At 34.1% G+C, this 21,397-nt stretch overlaps 1 protein-coding gene across 3 annotated transcripts in view; it reads left to right on the top strand.

Annotated features, from left to right (window-relative positions):
- LOC100871130 (lachesin) overlaps positions 1-21,397 on the top strand; it is a 306,132-nt gene that overhangs the window by 274,558 nt on the left and 10,177 nt on the right. For 2 of the 3 annotated variants that reach the window (XM_086903121.1, XM_086903122.1), the window contains exons 8-9: positions 7,771-7,827; positions 8,634-8,720. In XM_086903121.1, coding sequence (XP_086759247.1) covers positions 7,771-7,827; positions 8,634-8,720 — 144 coding nt within the window. The remainder of the gene's footprint in view (positions 1-7,770; positions 7,828-8,633; positions 8,721-21,397) is intronic. The other variant, XM_086903123.1, reaches the window with a different exon arrangement.

Here is a 21,397-nt window from a genome sequence, read left to right as displayed (position 1 = left end):
ATGAATTTAGTGGATGATTGAAAATAGAATCGGAGCTGTGGAAACAGAGGGAGGATATTTGAGATTGATGATTCGAAGTTGGATATTGATTCGAGATAAATCTGTAGTTGAGATCGGTAATGGGGTGAACGGATGAGATTGCTTGCGGTCGATGATGAGTGTTTACGATCGAAAGGCAAAATTCGAGGTGTGGACGTATTGGAAGATAGAATGGCGTCGATAATTGTGGGTGATAATGATACGAAGGTGAGGCAAATCTTCAAGAAAGTTTCGAATTTGTGTGATACTATTAAATTAAGAATAGAATTTATGAAATGGGGAATAGCGTTTGGAATTTTGAAATAAGAGAATAATAAGGTATTTAATCGACGATTATTTGTACAAATAATATATCGTCGCACTTGCTTAATATTTACTTTAACACGTATCGAAACCTGTATACGATGCTCGACATTCGTGTATTTAGAATTAATTAGACGTTTCGAAATGGAATTGTAACTTTGAGTGATAATGGATAGAATCATCATGAAAATGAAATTAATGGAAGATAAGAGAATCAGTTGGCGGTTGACAAAGTTTCCAACTCGCTAAAGTAATTACGTATGTATCTGCGTACTCTATTTCCATTTCAAAATCTAATATCATTCATAATAACTGTGTATATATATATGTAATAACTATCTTTTCGCTTGGATATAATTTATCCGGACTTTCAAGTATAAATAATGAATTTCTTGAAAAAGAAAAAATCTTCAACTCGTGATATTTTACACGTGTAATAATAAATTATGATGTATTATTATTATAATTATTTTACAATTAATTAAAGATGGATTAGAATTAAAATGGAACGAACGTGTTCGCAGATTTCGCGCAATTGGCAATTTTTCAGTTGTCACCTCTCTATAAATAGACGATGTTGTAAATCGAATTGTTTCTCGTTGATGCGTTAAATGGTCGTAATTGGTTCCCGAAACGTATAATTTGGAATTGGTTTAAACGGGGCCTCGTCAACATACTTCGATTAATACACTCGTTTCAATACTACGTTTACCCGTGTAAATAGAGCGGTCAAATAAAATACCGATATGGAAGGAATTCATTGTGAAGTCCCATTCACCAATACGAACAAACAATTTCTGTTAGAACGATTTATAAAAATAAAAATTCCGTGTTAATTGAATTTTACAGGAATGATATTCTAAGTAAATACAATTTAGAATATTTATTTTTAATAATACTCTTTTTATTCAGTAGTGCAGATTGTTGAATGTATCTTTTCTTAAAATAAATAAAATAAAAAGAAGTAACTGGATTTAAATACTAAATTAAATAATATTCTTTTCTTTAATGTTTAAAAATTAATATTAATAATAAAAATTATCAAAATTCTGGAATGAAATTTATTAGTGACAAAAACTTGTGTTTAGTTATGTGCATATTTTAAACGAAAAACTAAGCAACATTTTCACTAAAGCTTGTACTGTCTCCTTTTATAGAGAACGATGGAAATAAGCCAGTCGCTCGATATTCAATCTCTCGATTGCCTTTACCAGAAAGTTAAAAGTAAAAATGTTACATATCCTTAATAACAAGCTACATGTTTTATTATTCCTCGTCAACATCGTCATATTTTATCATCAATGTTATTTAAAACGATTTATATTCTTTATATATCTTTCATCTCATTTTTATCATATTCAATATTTTCACAATTCGTCTATTAGACCATCTTCTTCGATTAAAAAACTTTTCTAATATTAATATTTCATAATCTATAAAAATAACGAATATAGAAGTAGAAATAACACGATGATCATAAATGCATTAATAAATATCCACTTACCATGTATTTTAATTCTATAAACTATTGCTATTTCTATAAACTAAGATCCTTTGAAATCTAATCTAACTCGCAGTTTGAACTATTGTTTTTTTTTTTTTTTTATCAAAACCACTTCACAATCTGATTTCGTAGCTACAAGGAAATTTGTTTATCGGCACGGTCCAACCAACAGTGAATAACGCATAGCGGAAAAAGTGGTTAGACTCGAGAGATGGGGAAGTGGAGAAAGGGGGGAGAATATCATCGGCCCGTGCCCGATAAAAACCAAGTTCCTGCACACGTACAAGGATAATGCAGTTTTATGAGTATCCGTGGCGGTACGTATGATAAAGCGCGGATAAAAGTGATAAATGTATGGCTTTTTATTAGTGGAGCCGACCGCCAGTTGCCAGGATGATACAGTTGCCCGTCGCGGGCCGGATATTTATCGTACTTATTGAAATGTTGGGCAGTTCTTTTAGCCGGTCAGATTTCCGTCGATTGAATTTCCCGCGTTAAATCAAATCTGCCGCTCTTTTCACGCGGGGCAGGATGACAGAAGTGCAAAGTGAGAAGTAGAAATTGTTCCATTCATTTTGTACGACGATAGTAGTAAATTCCTTGTCTTTTTTAGATTTAACAGATTTTTAAACGTTTTTAAGAATATTATAATATACTTTTTTAAATTTGATAATTGGATATTTCTCATTCGATATTCAAATAAAAATTTCGATATTTAATAAGTAAAAATTTCGTTCGAATAATTATTCTAAACGGGTTTCCGTATTTCGATATCCTTTTCTTGAACTTTGAAGCAGAGAAGAAGCAAAGAAAAAGAAAGCTTATTATCTTTATCTCGAGCTGATTAGGACACGAATTAATTCTCAATTTATATTCACTTGGCATACACAAAAGTTAACATTCGCCTGTATCACACGCGTTCACCAAGGAAACATCCCTTTCTTTTTCTTCTCTCAGAGGAGAAACGAGAAAGTTGGCTTGTTACAGGTGGAACGCACTAATTAGAATTAGTAAACCGGCCAATATTTGAACAGGTTCCAACGCGACGGAAGAAATTGGATGGAGCGATGGAAGGGTCGCTGATGGACCGACGAAAAAGGATGATGCTATTAGACTAATTAAGGCAGCTTAAGATTTAAACGGGTTCATTTACCTTCTTGAAACTTTGAAACAGCCACGTGTAAATTTCACAAGGTGGATTGTCATCCGATTTTTCTTTTCGATGGACGTGCGACATTTTATCGTGTCTGTTGAAAGTGTGAAAACATTTGTCCATATTAATTTCATCTTTGCACGAATTTGAATTTTCAAATTAAACGGTGTAGAAACGATCGATTATGTTGTGTGAAAGTAATTGATTGATCGTAGAACGATGATTAATTAATTATATAGGTATGAAGAAATTTTATGCAATGAAGATAATCAGAAGTTTCTATTTTAATTATATATATATATATTTTTTTTTTTTTTTTGGAAGAACTTATGCAAGTTTTTCAGATGTGGTATTTCTTAAAGCTCAAGACAGTTCTTTTTCCTTATATAAAAATCATAAAGGAAAGTATTTCGTGCCTGCAAAACAATCTTCGATGATCGACTTCAATTTCTTTTCATTCGATTTTTCATCAACGAGATTGAGATTAATCCTTCGTCACATCCTACAAAAAAAGAGAATTATCACGGAATAACGGAATCGAGAGATATTAATTTTATTTACCTTTTAACGCGATTTTATTAATCGAGGCTAATCGACGCATCGAAAGAGGTAGGATGACTGGCCGAATCATCAATCAGGTGGCGCGAAGTTAAATTGCCGGGACAACGGGTTTTAATATCTCCCCTGAGAAATAAAAGTTGGCGCGATAAATCAAAAGTGAAAAGTCTCTGCCCGACTGTATATATTTCTCTGTCCGTCTTCCCTCCTTTTCTTCCCCGCCTTTTTTCCGCTCCTTCCTTCCGTCTGCCACTCAGCCACCTACAAAATGGGAAGTCTTCACTCTATTTCTCTCACCTTCCCCCGATGTCTTCTCCCTTTTCCTCGTTCTCGTTCTCGTTCTCGCCGGCTAATGCCTCTTCTTTCTCCGTCGTCGGCTGGCAAAAGTGATAAATGAATTTTTCCCCCTCCCTTCCCCGCCTATTTATATCCACGCGTCGAAACGAACCCTTGAAATTAGATAATCCGCGCCGCCAAATCAATGGCAACGAACACACGATTTTCGCGCCAACAGCTAATTATCGTGGTTGACATTCGAGGCGAGATGATTGTGATAATGATTCCAGCGAAACGAGAATCGTTGCTTTTTTCGATTTTTTATTCTTCCGATAAAAGTTGGACAAAAAGTATGGATTACCGCAAATGCGATTATTGAAACGGTTTTTCCCGAATTTATATAAATAATTATTTTGAAATTTCCACGACGTTTCGTCGATCTTCATACGCGTGATGAAATATTACGAAATTATCGATAAATGTGACGTCGTAAAATAAATTCCCTTTCGTTTTGTTTCTTTTTGTTTGGAAGAAGGATTTGATTGTCACGATACGTAATGATTATAATGTTTTTATCTTATTGATTGAACGGTGTTCATTTCTCAAATGTCATGGGATGTAATTATTTTAATAAAAGAAGGCAATGTAGGTGGGAATAAGTCTGACATTGAGATTACAATTTCACTGCATGCTGAGATAATGGTCCCATTTGTACGTGTAGATTAATTTAGGCGTGTACATTTTATCTAACCCATTTATTAAAACTACCTACTATTTCTTTTTATTAAATTATTCGGTAAAATTTAATTATTCGATAAAAGGTGAAGGGAAGAAGGGAAAAAAGGGAATTTCTTGCACTCGTGAATGAAATTGCCATGCTATGTATTACAATTAACTCTTTCTTTATATTTGTTATTTTTCAAAAAAAAAAAAAAGGTTGGGTCGCGTTGCAAATAAATTATTCTACTTGCATTGAAAATTTTAACATTTCTTTTTTTAAACTTCCAGCTTCCCTAACTTTCTTCATAAGTCTTTATTAAGAATCTTCCAAACTTACCCTTTAAAAACTTGTAACCCATTCCATGTAAAATTAATTTACACATGTAGCACCGCAAACTTTAAACTTCATGTAACAAAAATGTATAGATTAAAAAATAGCACGATCACGTAATAACTCTTGAGAAATTTTTTTCATTATTAATCCTTAATATCTTGAGAAATAATGAACAAAATAATATTTTTTGCAGAGATCATTTCACCTCACGCATCCAACCATTTCTCTCAAACAATTACAAATCACCGTAAACCAATAATCCAGCTTAACTTTCTCTCGATCGTATCCATTTCTCGAACGATCTATGTAATTATTTTTATCGGATATATAAGAAATATCGAATATCGTGTGATTATCCGGTGGTATAAAATTTCTTTCGAGAACAAAATGAGAATACATAGAATCTTGTAGTATCATTTTATGATTAAAGAACATAATTAGAGTTGTCCAAATCGTGAAGCTCCCTTCAAATAACACACTTTCTGACAAAAGTGTTGATCGAAAGTTCGGAATATCGTTAACGTGGTATTCCCATAAAAATCCAATAATTTGTGAGAAAGATAGAATGGAATTCTTTTGTTCGTGTAAAATCCATTAAGATTATTATTAATTTCTGTAAAATTAATTACAAATTAATAACGAAAGAATATCGACTATAGTTGTAATTAAGAAAGTTATTTCAAACTTTTAAGCTTCGTTTATTATTCACAATAATATCTACAAAAAGGAGAAAAAATTAGATATAATAAGTTTTCTCAAAACATATTTTATTTTTCTTTAATTCGCTATATTAAATTTCGATAATTTTTCATTTATTTTTGACAATATTTAGAAAGAAAAAACAAAAAATATTTATTACATAAAAGTATTATTTTAGAATCGAAAATGCTTTTTTCATAAAATGCGCTTTTCTTAGAATACATATATCATTATTTTATTTATTGATAAATTGACAAAAAAAATTCTGAATAATTACAATTAAATAAACTTTCAACCACTAATGTGCAATCAAATTACAAATTGTCACGAAAATTTTCAAAATTTGAAAATTAGGTCGGGTTCGAGCTAACAACTAATACTCGGTTAATCATTGATTTCCTTCAGATAAAAGTCTAAAACCGTTCCATCAACGACAAAGATCCGCGAGTAAAACAAAGCGAAGATAACATCTGATGACGAACTAATTACGAATATTGCGTGTAATAGGTGTGTATGCATATTGGCGTGGCAATGTCGTAGGAAAATATTCCATCGACCCCCTCGAACCCGTTAATTTGTCCGTGAAACGCCGTGTGAATAATAAAGAGGGATGCTCTTCCGGAATAGAAGCGGAGGATCGATAATCGTGACGGGTGAAAATTAATTGAAATCGGCGAAAAGGATTTAAATAATTTCTCGAACGTCGCGCGTGTCTGTCTCCCTGTCTGTCTGTGCTCGTTTTCCCGTTTTGCTTTTATCCGTTATTTTTGGAAAAGGTGCGAGGATTTCGATCTTCCCTTTCGTGATTTCGAAATCGTTTGGATTTAATCTCTCGCTGCGAGACTTAATTAACGAATAAATAAATGTTAAATATATTTATTTTTGGTAAAAAAAAAAAAAAAAAGAAATATGTTGAGTTTTAATATTTAAATTAGGAATTTTATTTAGAAAGAATAAAAAGAGAGATGTTTCTTCCTTGATATTCGAGAAACTTACCTTTGAAGAGATTAAGTATGATTCAGACGATAAAGGGATAAAGAAATTTATTTGAAAGTAAATATTCTAAAATTCTTGAATTTATCTCTGATATTCACGAGTGAATTATTTACATCAACTATAGAAACACTTAAAGCAAAGCGAAACGTTCTATAAACATTTCAACTAAGCATAACACATGTATTTATAACTCATTGTATTAAAATTTCAAAGTTGAAGGCTTTTGGATAGCTCCTAATTTTCGTATGATTTAACATCAACAACCAATTCAACATTAATTCAACGAGTTTAATACAGTTCATCTGTGAATACGAAACTTGATGATATGTATCATCAAAGTTCGAATACAAGAACAGACGAAATTGTTAGTTATGATATGCCATGTTATTAGAACAATTTCGAACGATTTACGAAACGATTCATTTGAATTATTTAATAATATTGCCTTTATCTATACCTTTATACTTGTAACATTTTGTTAATAATATTAATTCATATGATAAATGAATAAAACAAAATATTAAATCGATACATCAATTACCAGACAATTAATAAAGATACAACATAGAAATAAAAATGTTTTCCTTATCCCACATTTGTTGCTACAATGAAATAACACAAAACGTCTAACAACATCACTTGTGACAACTACAAATCCACAAATCCGTGAATCACGATAATTAAGAATTAATTATTCCATATTATTTCACATTAAAAGCATACGAACGAAAATATTAGAATGTTAAACCAATTCGCCCAACCTCAATTACCATCAACATATGCACTCAGAACATAATCTCCACTCCCCAAATCCTTCTCTCCTACGATGACACCATTGGACTGAACGAGCAACGAATCACGATATTACGAATAATTATTCAACTATATTCAACCGAGCCGACAGAGTTGGAAAGAGATTGTAAAATATGATCCGGCCGGCATGGCCGGCGCCACGGTGGCTAATACGTTTGAGAGCGAAGTTAGTAACAGGTGGCGCGATCCATAACTGTGCCCGTGCAGGTTCCACCAAGTCAAGTTCCACCACCCCCCTTGTCTTCTGCCCGCTTCCATCGCCGGTTGTCAAGCCCCCCCTCCTCTCTTCAACGTGGAGGCACGCGCCTACCGTCCCTTTCTCACGAGGAGGAGGAAACTTTAATTAAAAATAAAAACTTGTTTCTTTCGTTGCAGTGTCCTCGCCGCCGAGCACCAGCCCCAGCCCTTCCACCACCGAGATATCGAAGAAAGGTAAGCTCGTAAAACCTGCCTTAATCGCGAAGAAAATGATATTTTATCCCGCATGCCCGCCTCTTCTCCCCTCCCCCTCGATACCGTTTAAAGAATCCTCCATCTTCGAGACGTTGGACGTTTCTTATTTCGCGTTTCCTCTCCCTTCTCCCTTCTTCTCTTTCCCTTTTCTTCTGTGCTCTCGTTAAAAGTGCATTCTCGAAACTCGAAACTTTATTTTATTTCCGTAATTTTCAATGTAGTTTTTAATTGACGGTTATTGTTTGGAATGAGACAATATGTATATAGATTATGACGTATTATGAATTTTTTTTTTTTTTCTTTAGCATTATCAGAATTTCTGCAAAAATCTTGAAACAATACATTTTCAAACTTTGTATAACATATATAATTTATCATCGTGTTACGAGGCGGAAAGAGATGGAATTTCTTCTAAGGATTGCTTAATTCGAAGTCTTCGTAAAAAGAGTTAAAAGTCTTGAAAAGAGAGAAGTAACTTTTCGTGTCATGGAAAATAAAATGAGAATATTGTGCCGATCGAATGTGTTCGTGGCCGCGCACGAATCTCGTAAGCGGTTTAACTTTCGTCACTTTCTTTGAGGAAATTGTATAATTTAGCTGCTCGACCGCCATTCAAATGGTGGTAATTTATTATTTATAGAACGAGGGTGGCAAGCCTTCAACGTGCGTTTGAAAAAAAAAAAAAAGAGGGAGGACGAAGTTCTAGGGAGGAGTGAACGTTTCAGACATTTATTTCTGGCAAAAATCCCTCGAGATACTGTTATAAAATGCCATTTTCTGTACAGATTGGGAGCTGATGGCCGAAATGAATAACTCTGTTTACGGGAATCCAAGCTCGCTGACGATTCACAACGAGAAAAATATAAAAGCAGGTAAAATCATTTCGTGGATTGTTCGAATTATTATTCGTGCGAACGTGATTGAAATACGTGATACGGTAAAGGAAATAATGAGATTTTGAAAGAAAGGGTATTATTTTCGAGATTTTACGAAAATAACAATTTTATGAAACTATATCTTTCGTTATGTAACGAAATGAGTGTCATTTTTTTTTTTTTTTTTTTCAGAATTTCATATTACTTTACCATAAATCGCTTTTGAAAAATGAACAAAAATTGACTTTCTCTTTACAAATCTTTTTACATAAGTTTAAATTATCTTTCGTTTAGTATCGTGAACTATCGTATTTCAATCTATGTTCCCTATTTATTTACAATATTTAAAATTTGTATAAAATTCATAATTGTTCTTAAAAATAATATCATACACATTCGACGTATTATTATTTCTTTTTTTTTTTTTCTTTTCCTTCAAAATTAAGACGGACACGCTTAATGAAATTTATAGCGAGATATTATGGATTAGGAACATGAGAAACGAAACACGTCGGATTAACAGATCAGACACATGGAAATTTCGCGCTACTTGGAGAAAAGTAAATGCAAATGACAAAAAGTTCCATTCCTTGAAGTCTAGCGGCGAGAACGTATTCTCTTCAATCTTGATCTTTTTTCGAAGAACGCATCGATCACTCAGACATCTCCCATGGGGAAGTCTCGGAGGAAACGGGTGCAGTGAGACGGAAATGCAACAAAAATGTAATAACGTGATAATGTTAGCGACGAAATGAAGAGAAATTTACGAGACAGCGTATTATATAGATCGAATCACCTTATTTTTTTGCAAATATATTTCAACCTAATTTTTTTTTCTTTTCTTCCAAAATTTCTAAGAAATCTATCTTGCCACAATTTCTTTCAGAATTTTTATGTATATATAGTGGAAATTTTCAAAATGATAAAATAATAGTAGGACAACAAGTTTACAAAATTCCCTTTTTCACTCGTATTAAATTGATTTAACGAATACGTTGTATTTCGACCCAAAATAAAAATATTAAAAATAGTTATATAAACGAATTAATATCACGGGTTATTAATCAAAATCGGGGATTGAACACTTTCACGTTTAAGAGCGTGAGATTCCCTCGAGACGAGTTCTAAATTTCCAGTAATTAACCCGGCTGTTAACCAATGCAACCCGTGTCTAAGATCCTCGAAATCGATCGCGGCTTTGAGGATGGCTTGAAGGAATTAGGACGCATCGTCGTATCAGGATAAATTTAAACGTGTCAAAGAAGCTTGAAAAATTTAATCAACTCTGTAATCAATTGGTATAATTTTCCTTCGATTTGATTTTCCTTTTTCGTTCTGAGATTTTTTCTTTCTTTTTCTTTTCTTTTTTTTTATCAATTTTGCGAAAATTCTAAAACAATAATAATACCATGACGATAATAAAATATTTTACAAATAGAACAATAATAAACAAGAAAATAATTTACCTTCAAAATTAATATTGTAATATCGTTATAAATAGTCGAACAGTCGAATAACAAATAATTATTTGCACAAGCGTTTCCTTCGATAACCGTTCAATCGAACGACTCGATCTAAATTTATAAATCGATTTCCACATCAAACGCACACGTATAAAGTATTCATATACAAATATAAACACAAGCGGAAAGGTTAACTGTAACAACTGAATTCCTGTACGTATCAAAGCCGAGAAATTTAATCCACAGTATAACGCTCGAAAAGTGTTCGTAAAGGAGGAGTAGAAGAGTGATAAAAAAGGGATAAAAACCGTTGACAAAATCAATGACAAAAAGGATCCGCGTGAAAGGAGACAGACGAAATCGCGAGACTACAAGCGGATATCTGTAAAATCTAAAGAGAGATAGACGTGGGACCAAGGGGGTGAGAAGAGCTTGAGAAAGAGGGTGGGGAGGGGGTGGAAGAGGGTTCTCTGTAACATCAATATTTCATGTATGCTAACACGCCAGAACTAATAATGCTCCACCGGGGAAGACCCAAGAATAATATCAGCCACCGGCGCGTACTCGCTCTCCTCCCTCTCTTCCACCCCCTTATCCTTCTCGAACCTTCTCCTCCTTCCCCTCTCGAAGGATCACGAAGGATCCTCCTCTCCAACCATCTCTCTCTTTCTCCTTTCGTTTCAACCAACCCCCTTCCTTCCCAGAAAGAATGAAACGAAACAAAGAAGAAGGAAAATAGTAGAAAAGAGAGGAAGAGGAAGAGAAAGAAAACGCTTCTTTTTACGCCTTACGCTCTAAATTTAATCTAACAAAGTGCGAGTGCCTTTTCGAAAATTCGTGTCTCGTCGGCGGCCCGTCCCCCGTAGCCTCGAGCGGGGTGCATCTAAGCTCTTGTGCACATACACAGAGGGGGGGAAGGGGGACGGTTCTGTCGAGGGGAAGACGCGACAGAAGGAAAAGACAAAGAGCTGGAAGGCAGGAAGATATGCGACATCGGGCTCGTAAGTCGGAACACGCGGTATTCCTCTTCTTGTTTTCCCTCCCTTTCCGGAGAGGTCGGGTTTAAGGAGCGAGCGAGAGGGTTGGCGCGGCGCAAGGGGTTGAGGTTTGTAATTGGCGCAACATCTGCGGTCTGCGGGGTGGCATTAATGTTTGCTCCCCTCGACGTTGGAGAAGCTTTCTCTCCGCATCCTCTCCGCGTCTCTTTGTTCGTCTCTCGTCCCCGTACTCGTCGTCGTCGTCGTCGTCGTCGTCTTTCTCCGCTGTTCTTCTTCGTTTAGCGAGCGTGGTCCTTTTAATTTGTTTCCTCTTTTTTTTTTTTTTTTTTTTTCGTTTCTTTCTTCCAGTCTTGTTTCCACCCGCGCAAGGATGAATTGAGTCGCGAGTAATTTTTGAGTCGAGGAAAAATCGCGTCCCGGATAGTGGAGAGGAATGCACGTCGCGTTTTTTAATTAAGAAACGATTAGGATTTTCTGGGGATTGCGTCGTTGAGTGGGTGGATTATTGGCTGGATTTCGAGGGGATACGGTTTAACGTAAGACACTGGTTAAAATTTTTGCTAGTTATGAAAATGGAACAAGAACATTACACGTGTTCGTTGTATACGTGTGTTTTAATTAAGTGTAACTTGAGTATGAGTACAAAAGTTTGGATGAAGTTGGATGAAATGTGAAAAATGAAGAAAATAGTTTATCGAAATTCATCTAATTCGAAAATTTCGTTTTTGATGAGGATTTGTGCTTATTATAGTCATTTTTTTTTTTTTTTTTTAATCTTTTTTATAATCTCAACAACAACTTCAATCTCGCCTCACCATAGAAATACATTTTAAATACATTTCCCGATATTTATTATATTTTTCTTTATGTCGTGTAAATCGCAATCGTAAAAAGTATTTCCACATGAATAAACAGTAATTTCTTATTTACTCTTTGACTTTCATTTCCTCTTTCCCCCCTTTCTCCTCTCATTTCCTCCCCTTTCCATTTTAATCCCAGCAGCTTTTTACCGTTCGACTTTTTCCACCCCTCGTTCCACTGTATACATTTTTACGCTTCCTCCTCTACCTCCTTCTTTCATACTACATTACCCCTTCTTCTTACCTATTATCTATATTTGATTTTCTATTGCCTTATTTTTTATTTAAACTTCGTTGCACAAGATTTTATTCGTATTATTTTTTTCTCACGTTTATGAAAATAAAAAAAAAAAAAAGAAAGAATTTTCTTTCTCTCAGTTCATATTTCATGTTCAATATAATTTGTTGTATCGATTATAATTTTTAATAATTTTTAAACTTCGTATTATATCGTATTAATAATGTTCAAGACAAATTTCGAATATATCGCAGAAAATTAATTAACACGTTGTTCTTTTCTGCAAATTCCTCTCGCATTGTTATAAAAATATTTTCTTTTTCAATTCCATTCGAATCCATATGATACGAATGTAATTTTTAATCAACTATGTTACATGTTGTATAATATTATTCGGTAAATCTCAAATTTATTAATCGCACGCGTTCTTTTCGTTACGAATTAAATTATCGAAATTGGAAACATTAAAATGCTTCTCTCAGTTATAGATGTATAATTCGAAAGTTATTAATTTTGAAATATAATTTATGGTTAAGGGATGATGATGAAATTTCTCTGGCTTCATCGGGAATATTATGTATTTTTCGTGATAAAGGATATTATAAATATTTTTTAATTAAAATTTTACGTCCAATATTTTTCCAGCTTCATAAAGTCGTAATTTTTAACACCTTGTGAAAACATAAATATGCTTAATCATAAATTACATTCCAAAATTAATTCACCCAAATTTATAACTATCGAATTGGGAATGTTTTAACGTTCCCAATTTCAATAATTTCAATTCGTAATGAAAGAGCACGTAAATAATTTAATTTACCTATGAAAACGTACGTACATACTTTTGAATCTCATTTCTCACATCAAATGTGTATCTTCGTGATGCTTTCAACATATTTTAAATAAAGATAAACAGTACGCTTTTTAAAAATTATTCTAATATACTAATTACCTTAAATCACATTAAAAAATTACGCGCGTGCCATGCAATTCAACATAATTTTAATTAAACAAAATACGCGCTTTTTATCTAATTAAATTTATTTCTTATCATTCGTCCATAGATCGACATCTAAATCTAAGGAAAAAAAAAAAAAAAAAAAAAAAAAAGAATTGGATCAAAGAAAGGAATTAAAATTTAAATAATAAAGCAAAAATAATTCTCGATTTCCCAAAATGTCAAAGGGATTATTTTTCCAATTAAAAAAGAGGAGATTAATAAAACGGCTAAATGAAATGAGATTGAATTAAAATTTAATCATCAAATAATGCATCACGGCAAGAATACAACTGGTGAAATTCTTCCTTTTGTTTCATCCAATCGACCATAAATTAATTTGTCACTGAAAAAAATTAGCTAAATACATAAAAGGTTTCGATCGAATCGAATCACGAAATTCCGCGAAATGATTTATCGGGGATTGTTTCTGGTTGTGATCGACACAGAAAATAGGGGAATAATTAAGCATTGTTCGTGCAGGAATCGGGTAACCGATTGGTCGTATGTTTCATCTATTATATTGGACACGTATTAACCAACAGATCGTTGGATAATAACGAAATTATACACCGCCGCATTAATTACTCTCCCATAATTGTTTATCGGCTGGACGATTGTTTAATCGAATGATTCGGCAAATGAAAACTTAATCAGATTTTCACCTGTATCCTCACGTATCGTTCGAAAATTTTTACCAAGTCCGATCTACTTGTCAGAATTTTTTATTTTTTATTATTGTTTATATTTTATAACAATTATCAATTTGTCTAGCTTCCAAATTAAAACGAGAAATGAATTATAATTCTCTCCTTACGCAGAATGATAATAAAAACACACGACGTTTGTATTGGAATAAAAATGTTGTAGAATAATTTTCTATAGCAAGAAAAATACAGGATTAAATTTATTGCCAATTTCAAATCATCGTTTTTAATACGAAATTATGAAGATGTATTAACAGTACGTATATTCGCTTCTTATACTCTTCTACGAATGTTCTAGAAAGATATTGTTTTGTTTCAATCATACAAATCTACTCGTATAATATTATACCGCGTTGAAACAACATTGAAGAGAATAATATTATTTTAATTAAAGGCGAACGATATTTCTAACTAAAATTGTTAACTAGAGCGTACAATTTACTTCCAACAAAGAGAAACGAATATTTTTTCCCCAAAATAAAAACACATTTGTTTATTAACCCATTAAAAAATAATTTCTCTCGTTTAAAATTAATAAGAAACGAAATTAATAAACACATTTTTCATCAAAATCATCATTCCCTAAATTACTTAAAAAAAAAAAAAAAAAAATGTTCATCGAACGTGCAAAAATAAAAATTCGATAAAAGTATTCCTTCGCTCTTCCCCTCCCATTTTCAATGGGAATTGAACGCAACGTGAGCGCAACATGTATCACCCGATAATACCACGTCAGGCTAAAGTTGCAATGGCAGATGTAGCCGGCTATGGTTTCGGTATCGTGACATCTTCCAGACCACACACGACCCTAAGGTGTCCCTTAATTCCCCCGGGAACCGTTGTTCGCCTGTAATTCTGCGGGAGAACGTACAGAGATTGGCTTAGTCGCATGCTTGCATATAGATAAAGCGACTGCTATCCTATCGCTAAGCTCGCACATACGACGGGGTTGGTGGAAAGCCGAGAGGGTACGTGGCTGAAATGCCTCGAATGCATCAACGACATCAACACCGGGCCTGATTAAATCTCCGGTGAGGAAATGATCGTTGCGGCGACGCTTTGCGCACCTCCGAATCATAATAGGCGGCGACATTACAGGTGATCAGCCGATTTTAATTCAACCACGTGTTACATCCCCAGGCTAATGGGGAGGAAATTGCTTTTGTTCGAATGGAAAGGAATGGAATAGATCGCGTATAATTTCGGCCCCATTAAGGCTCGTTTGATTGATAGATGGGCGGCGATGAAACTTGTTCCAACGTTTATCTCCAATGTCGATTAATAATCTTGTCTGAAAAATTGTTGTTTCAATCGATGCATTGGTTGCTCGCTACGTAAGACATGTTGCGTTCGATTATTTTTTAAATAATTTCTTCCTTCGATTTGGTAAAAATGGATGGATTTTGAATTTTGACAACGATTTTTTTTTTTTTTTTTTTTTGAAGGATCGATAAAAGCATGTGTATGTTTAAGAAAGGGGAACTTATTGTTTTCTTACGTTGATTGGAAATATTTCTCATAATAACAAGCTACTTGAAACTGAATATTTTTGAGTGAAAGAAATGTAATACTAATTAACACCACCAATGGAATTTATCAATTATACTAATACATTATAAAGAAATAATTGGAGAGAGAATAATACAATAATAAGAAACTTTCAACCCGTTATCCCAAATACAAAAATATTTCGATCGAATTTTAACTGCCACGAATCGAGACGTGGTAAATTACGATCGAACGAGGGGGAGGAAATTTTGGCTTAGAAACTGGCTGTGCCCCGTTGACAACCTAATTCCACCGATGCTCTCTCTGTTATCTTCGATTGCCTGGATTTCGAGAATGGTAGATATCTAGATTGACTTAACCGCGCGTGTACGCACTGTCAACATGTTCTACATACTATTGTGCGTGTATGTGCGTACAGCTCGGCTTAATATTCGCTAAATGGGGTTGGGGGTTGAACTGGGTCAATTCTGCCACGAAGTCGATCATGGGGGAACGTTGCAAAATCACGTGTCCGAAATACGACGTGGAAATTACTCCTGCAGGCATTACGATGTTTGCATCCGCATATATATATATATATATGTACGGTGTAACAACATTTCGTGTTCCATCAGCAGTAATTCACCGTGACGTGTTTTATATCTGGGATAGGGGGAAATAGTAGAGCTTACACACGCGGGGGAAGGACAATCTCTAGAAAAATCGCATATAAATGATAATACGAGGAATTTTTGCTATAAACATTGTCCTCTCTGAGAGTTGGTATCGAAATTTTTTGGGAACAAGTTACGCGGTTGATATTAATGGTGGATTTTAGAAATTTCGGTGGACGTTGAAATTTTTTTTCCAGATAAATTATAACGTTGGTATTAACTTTTTGGCCATTGTATAGATATATATATACACACACATACACACACGTGGTAATTCTGTGAACATCGAAATTTTTAGAAATAAATTACGCGGTTGATATTAGCATACCGGCATGGCGAATGATAATTTTAGTAGCGTAGCGAGAATTTTTCATTTACATTTATATTAAAAATTACTCGTGAGAGGAGTGATACAGGAAAAATAAAACAAAACGAAATTTTATTTCTATTGGCTATCATTAAAGATTTCCTGTTTATAGCATTGCTACGTAATAGAATTCTTCCTGTGCGGAATAATAATCATAAAAGTAACTAAGTATTTATAACCAACTAATACACGTTTATTTTTTTCAATTTTTTTTTTTATATCTCAGTTCATCAGGCTGTCGCATGGTGAAATGATCAATCTCGCAAACGCGTGAAATTTTTCGAAATTTAGTGGTTAAACGTGTCGTTAAATGTATCGTGCATCAATTTGAATGCTGAAAGCTGGCCAAATGCCGGCCAATCGGTTTTTCTCAATCGTTTTATAATAAAATGGCAGATCGTGTATTAAAGCGAGGCATGGATCAACGACGCGTTCACATATTTTTCCTGTATGAATTTAAACTTGGCCATAGTGCGGTAAAAGCTGAACATTTATATAAATACATATTAAATATATTCTTTTTATTTCGTTTCACTCGCAATTTTTTTATATCAAAATTTTAGTTTAATAAAAATTATGAAATACGCGGAAAAATATAAACTCACGCGAAATAATAAAATATAAACAAATTACGAAAATTTATTAAAAATAATAAATTGTGTGAATGTGAATTGTAAGTAGTTTCGAATAAGATATATTATAGAGAGAACAAAGTTAATCGTATCAGTAAATACGAAATGTGAGAAATAAATATTAGCAACAAAAAAAAAAAAAGAATGTACCTATTGTCGACACGCGGCACATGTTATTGTGTGGAAAGTGGTTTAATATTCGGTGAATGGAGAGGTGGAAGCGAGTGAAATACGAGGTTCACGATATGCCTAAATTCGTCAACGATTCACGATATGAATCATGCACGCGAGGCATGCGACGTATGAATTAGAGCTAAATACTTTGAGGATTCTTCCATTTCATTTCGAGTTTCACGTAATCCGTGCAATAATTAGGATGAACGACGTTTAATTAATTTGCCCAACAATTGATTCAACAATTTAATAATTCGAATTATCCCTATATTTATTTTCATATAGCTTCGTCTTTCATCTTCAAACATTCGTACGAATTTTGTTACATCACTTAAATCACCTTTCATTTCATATTCTTAAGAAAATAACGATGTATATAACAATACATACAAATAATTCTTTTTGATGCATAAAATTAAACGATAATTTAAAATTAATCTTACACGACTATTGGCATGCAACTACCCCTATTTATCGATCAAGCATCGACTTAAGCAATCAATTGTCCACACACGCCTTCGTGGCTTAATGCTGGGAGAACTCGGTGAACTCGTGGCGGCCCCTAAATGATATGTTTATGTCGCGGTTAACACATCTCTGTTCGAGGAGGGCGCAATGCGTGGACGAATGCTCACTCGACTGCCATAAATATTAGCGGGAACGCCGTTTCTAATTTGCAATCTTGGAAATTCGTTGCATTTCAAATTTCACGCGTACCACTGACGAACGAGCTGCTTTGCAAGGCAGAATAAATGGAAATGAAAGTGTAAAGCTGCCTGCTAATGATCCTGGAAAATGTGCGCCCTCGAAACTCTCGTTTCTGGTTACGTTCCTGCATTGAATTTCTCGAATCGTTTCGCCAATTTGTCTCTTCTTTCTTCTTTCCTTCTTCTACTTTTTTCCTCCTCTTATCCCACTTCTCTCCGCTCTTTTTCTTTCCGGTATCGATTCTGGGAATCGAGTTTCCATTCGGGGGTGGCCCCGAGCGATAGACAGGATCTTGTTTCGAAAGTTGTTGCGCTTTTGGGCAAACCGGGCAAGGATTATTCTTTCCATTAGGGGAGAAAGTTTATAGGGGAGTCTTTTTGTTTGCATTCGGGGGAAGGATGGAAAGTTTAATTGGTTTGGAAAGGATCAAGGAAATTTTTGTTAATAAGAATGATCCGAGTGATAAATATTTGTGGAATATTTGTGGAGAAATTTTTGCTTCGATCTTCGAAATTTCGAGGGAGAATTTTTTTTTTTTTTTTTTTTTTTATCGAGAATTTTTGTGGAAGAATTTATGTTGTATTTGTTCGGGAGGAGGGAATATTGGTGCACGTCGGAAATTGGATTTCTGTTTAGCTTTGCTAAACTAGTTTGATCAGGAATGAAGGTATGGAATTCTTGGGGGATTAATCTTTCTTCGTAATAGCCTTCTTGGCAGAAGGAGAACAATAAGATTAGCATAAAATCGTTAAAGTGTCTTGCAGGTTTAGATACATGGGGTGTTGGAAATGGATATTTAGTAATTTGAATAAAATTTTATCCAATTTGAAGATTTTGTAATTAATAATTTCGATCCAAGATATCAGAAATAAGATATCGAACATCTCGAGCGAACGAATTTTGTAAAAAGTTGTATAACAATTTGCTGTATTTCAAGTCAAATTCAAATTCTTCGTTAGTTTCTACACTTTTATTGAAACTCAATATTATCTTGTTTCTCTTTAATTGGTAAAATCAATTTCAAACATTAACGAAGAAAATTGTAAAAAATGAAGAACCTCATAATTGAAATTGTATTTTGATCAATGGAGATTTTACAAACTTTCTAAACAGCTAATAAGATAAAATAACGTAGAGTCCCTCTTAAAAATGATTAAAATCGATAATTTTCACACTCGTAATTCTTCCCAATAAAATGACCGCAAAATGCACCCACCAGCCATGATTATAATTCTCCACGAAGTTTCAACGATCTACATCCATTTTTGTCACCCCTAATGACCAGCATACGTTAGTCACTTGAACACGTTTTCATTGTTGGCCCATTACACAAACGTAGCTCCACCTTATAGAACAGATACACTGCCTAACAATCCTTGAATATAGAACAAGTTATAGTGCTCTTGCTACCCCTTCCTTTCCACATTCGGCTCTGCTATACAGATTGTTTCCTGTTTCGAAATTTAACACAATACAACGAGAGAGAGAGAGAGAGAGAGAGAGAGAGAGAGAGAGAGAGAGAGAGAGAAAGAGCTTATTGAAATTCTGGTTGGTACGTTCTCCACGTTCATTGATAAACTTCACACGGTGCTGCATTTTGCATCGTTAAACAGTGGATACAGTTTAAATAACAAGTTTCGAATTTAAAAAAACAGAAAAATGCTTTTTATAGAATTTAAGTTCCGCTAAAAAAAAATACAAAGAGAGACTTTTACTTTTTCTCTTTTTTTCTTTTTTTTTTTTTTTTTTTGATTAAAATAAATAAATTGCTATCGAATATTATTATTAGCTTTATTTTTTTTTTGCGAAATACGTTGTGTCTTACGTTCGTTAAAAACTTGCTAATTTTAATTGTTGATTCTTCGTATTTCATACTAAAGAACGATTTCCCTCAAAATTAAAAAGTTTTTTTTAATTAAACACGATTGGGCCGAGGAAACTACGAACGCGTACACGAAGTTAATACAAACTAAATAATCGTCTGAAAAACTGGGAGAAAAAAAAAAAACATTTAATTATCGGTAAAGAAAAATCACGAATATAGACAATCTCAAATATGAAAAACTTGCACAATTTTTCACCAAGCAGAATAAAACATTATATATAACCTTTTTATTATCGAAATAATGATAGCAGCAAATGAAAAGCAAAGATAAAGAAGAATATTTCTTAAATTTTCAATCTAGAAATAATCAAATCTTTGCTCCATTAGAAATTGAATACATTAAAGATAATCTACGCAATGAAGATTCCATAATACGTTAGATTATCTTTAAACGTATATATACAAGTTTAACAAAATAATTTACCTCAAAAAAAATGGAAAAAAATAATTAATATCCCATTAATGATCAACAAAAAACAGTGTCGTCAAAACTATAGACGACAAACAACCCTTCATGGGTTGTACACCGTGTATACCCATGGTACACCACACGATATACTGTCACCGCTAATGTTTAGTCGAGATTTGCATATGTCTGTCTGGCCTATCCATTCCTCCATGCGCCTCCGCGCGTCTCACCTTGTTGTCCCTCGACGTGTATACGACCGGTTAGCTCCAACCTCCCCCTTCCTTTCCCTCTATATCGGCACCGTTATTATACACACATCCGGCGAACAAGTGACGCACGCGTGTGCGTCAGAATGATCGCCCATTACCTCGAAATAGGGTATTGTGCCAAGAACTTGTTCCCTCAAATTCCTTCGGAACTCACAAAGTCTTGATATTCTTTGCAAAAAGAAAAAAAAAATTATCGATATACTCCAAAAATCAATTAATTTAATAAGATACTTTTAACTTGAAGATACTATAAACAAAAGATTCTATTCTGTTCTGTTCATCTTATCCTCCTAAGTTAAAATATTGAACTAATGATTCTTGGACACGTGTCCAAGAGGTATCAACCGCGATAGAAAATATACAATTCCATTTAAAAGAGAAGATAAAAACTATTTGACTGACTTTCTCTGTCTTCACGACTGACGGCCAATCCCAGCCAAGTCGAAGGGGTTAAGTTATCCCTCCTCGAGTCGCTGATAGGGTTTATCGATATTGTTTCGACGATTTCGAGGGGATGCAAGTTTCGCTTCCGGCTTCCGTGGAATTAAGGTGCGGCGATCGTGCTCATCAGAATCGAGGGGGAAGCTTCTTTTGACGAGGGGGGCGGGTGAAGATGGTTCGAGGGTAGCCTCGAGGGGTTGGTTGGAGCTCGTTTGTGCGGAGGTTCGAGAGCGATGGGTGGTTAGTTGCGATTGTTGGGCAGAGTTTCGCAGAGTACAGGAGGATTTTAGGTTTTGAATGTTTGGGATCGTTGCGCCGAGGGTTTCGACTAGTTAGCGCATTGTCTGCGATGCGTTCGTCGGAT

Source organism: Apis florea, unplaced genomic scaffold (assembly GCF_048593485.1).
Source record: "Apis florea isolate Af1SG1 unplaced genomic scaffold, ASM4859348v1 contig_2278_pilon, whole genome shotgun sequence".
In the NCBI taxonomy this organism is placed as follows: domain Eukaryota; kingdom Metazoa; phylum Arthropoda; class Insecta; order Hymenoptera; family Apidae; genus Apis; species Apis florea.
The sequence above is the reverse complement of the archived record's forward strand: the minus strand, read 5'-3'. Positions and strand labels throughout refer to the sequence as shown.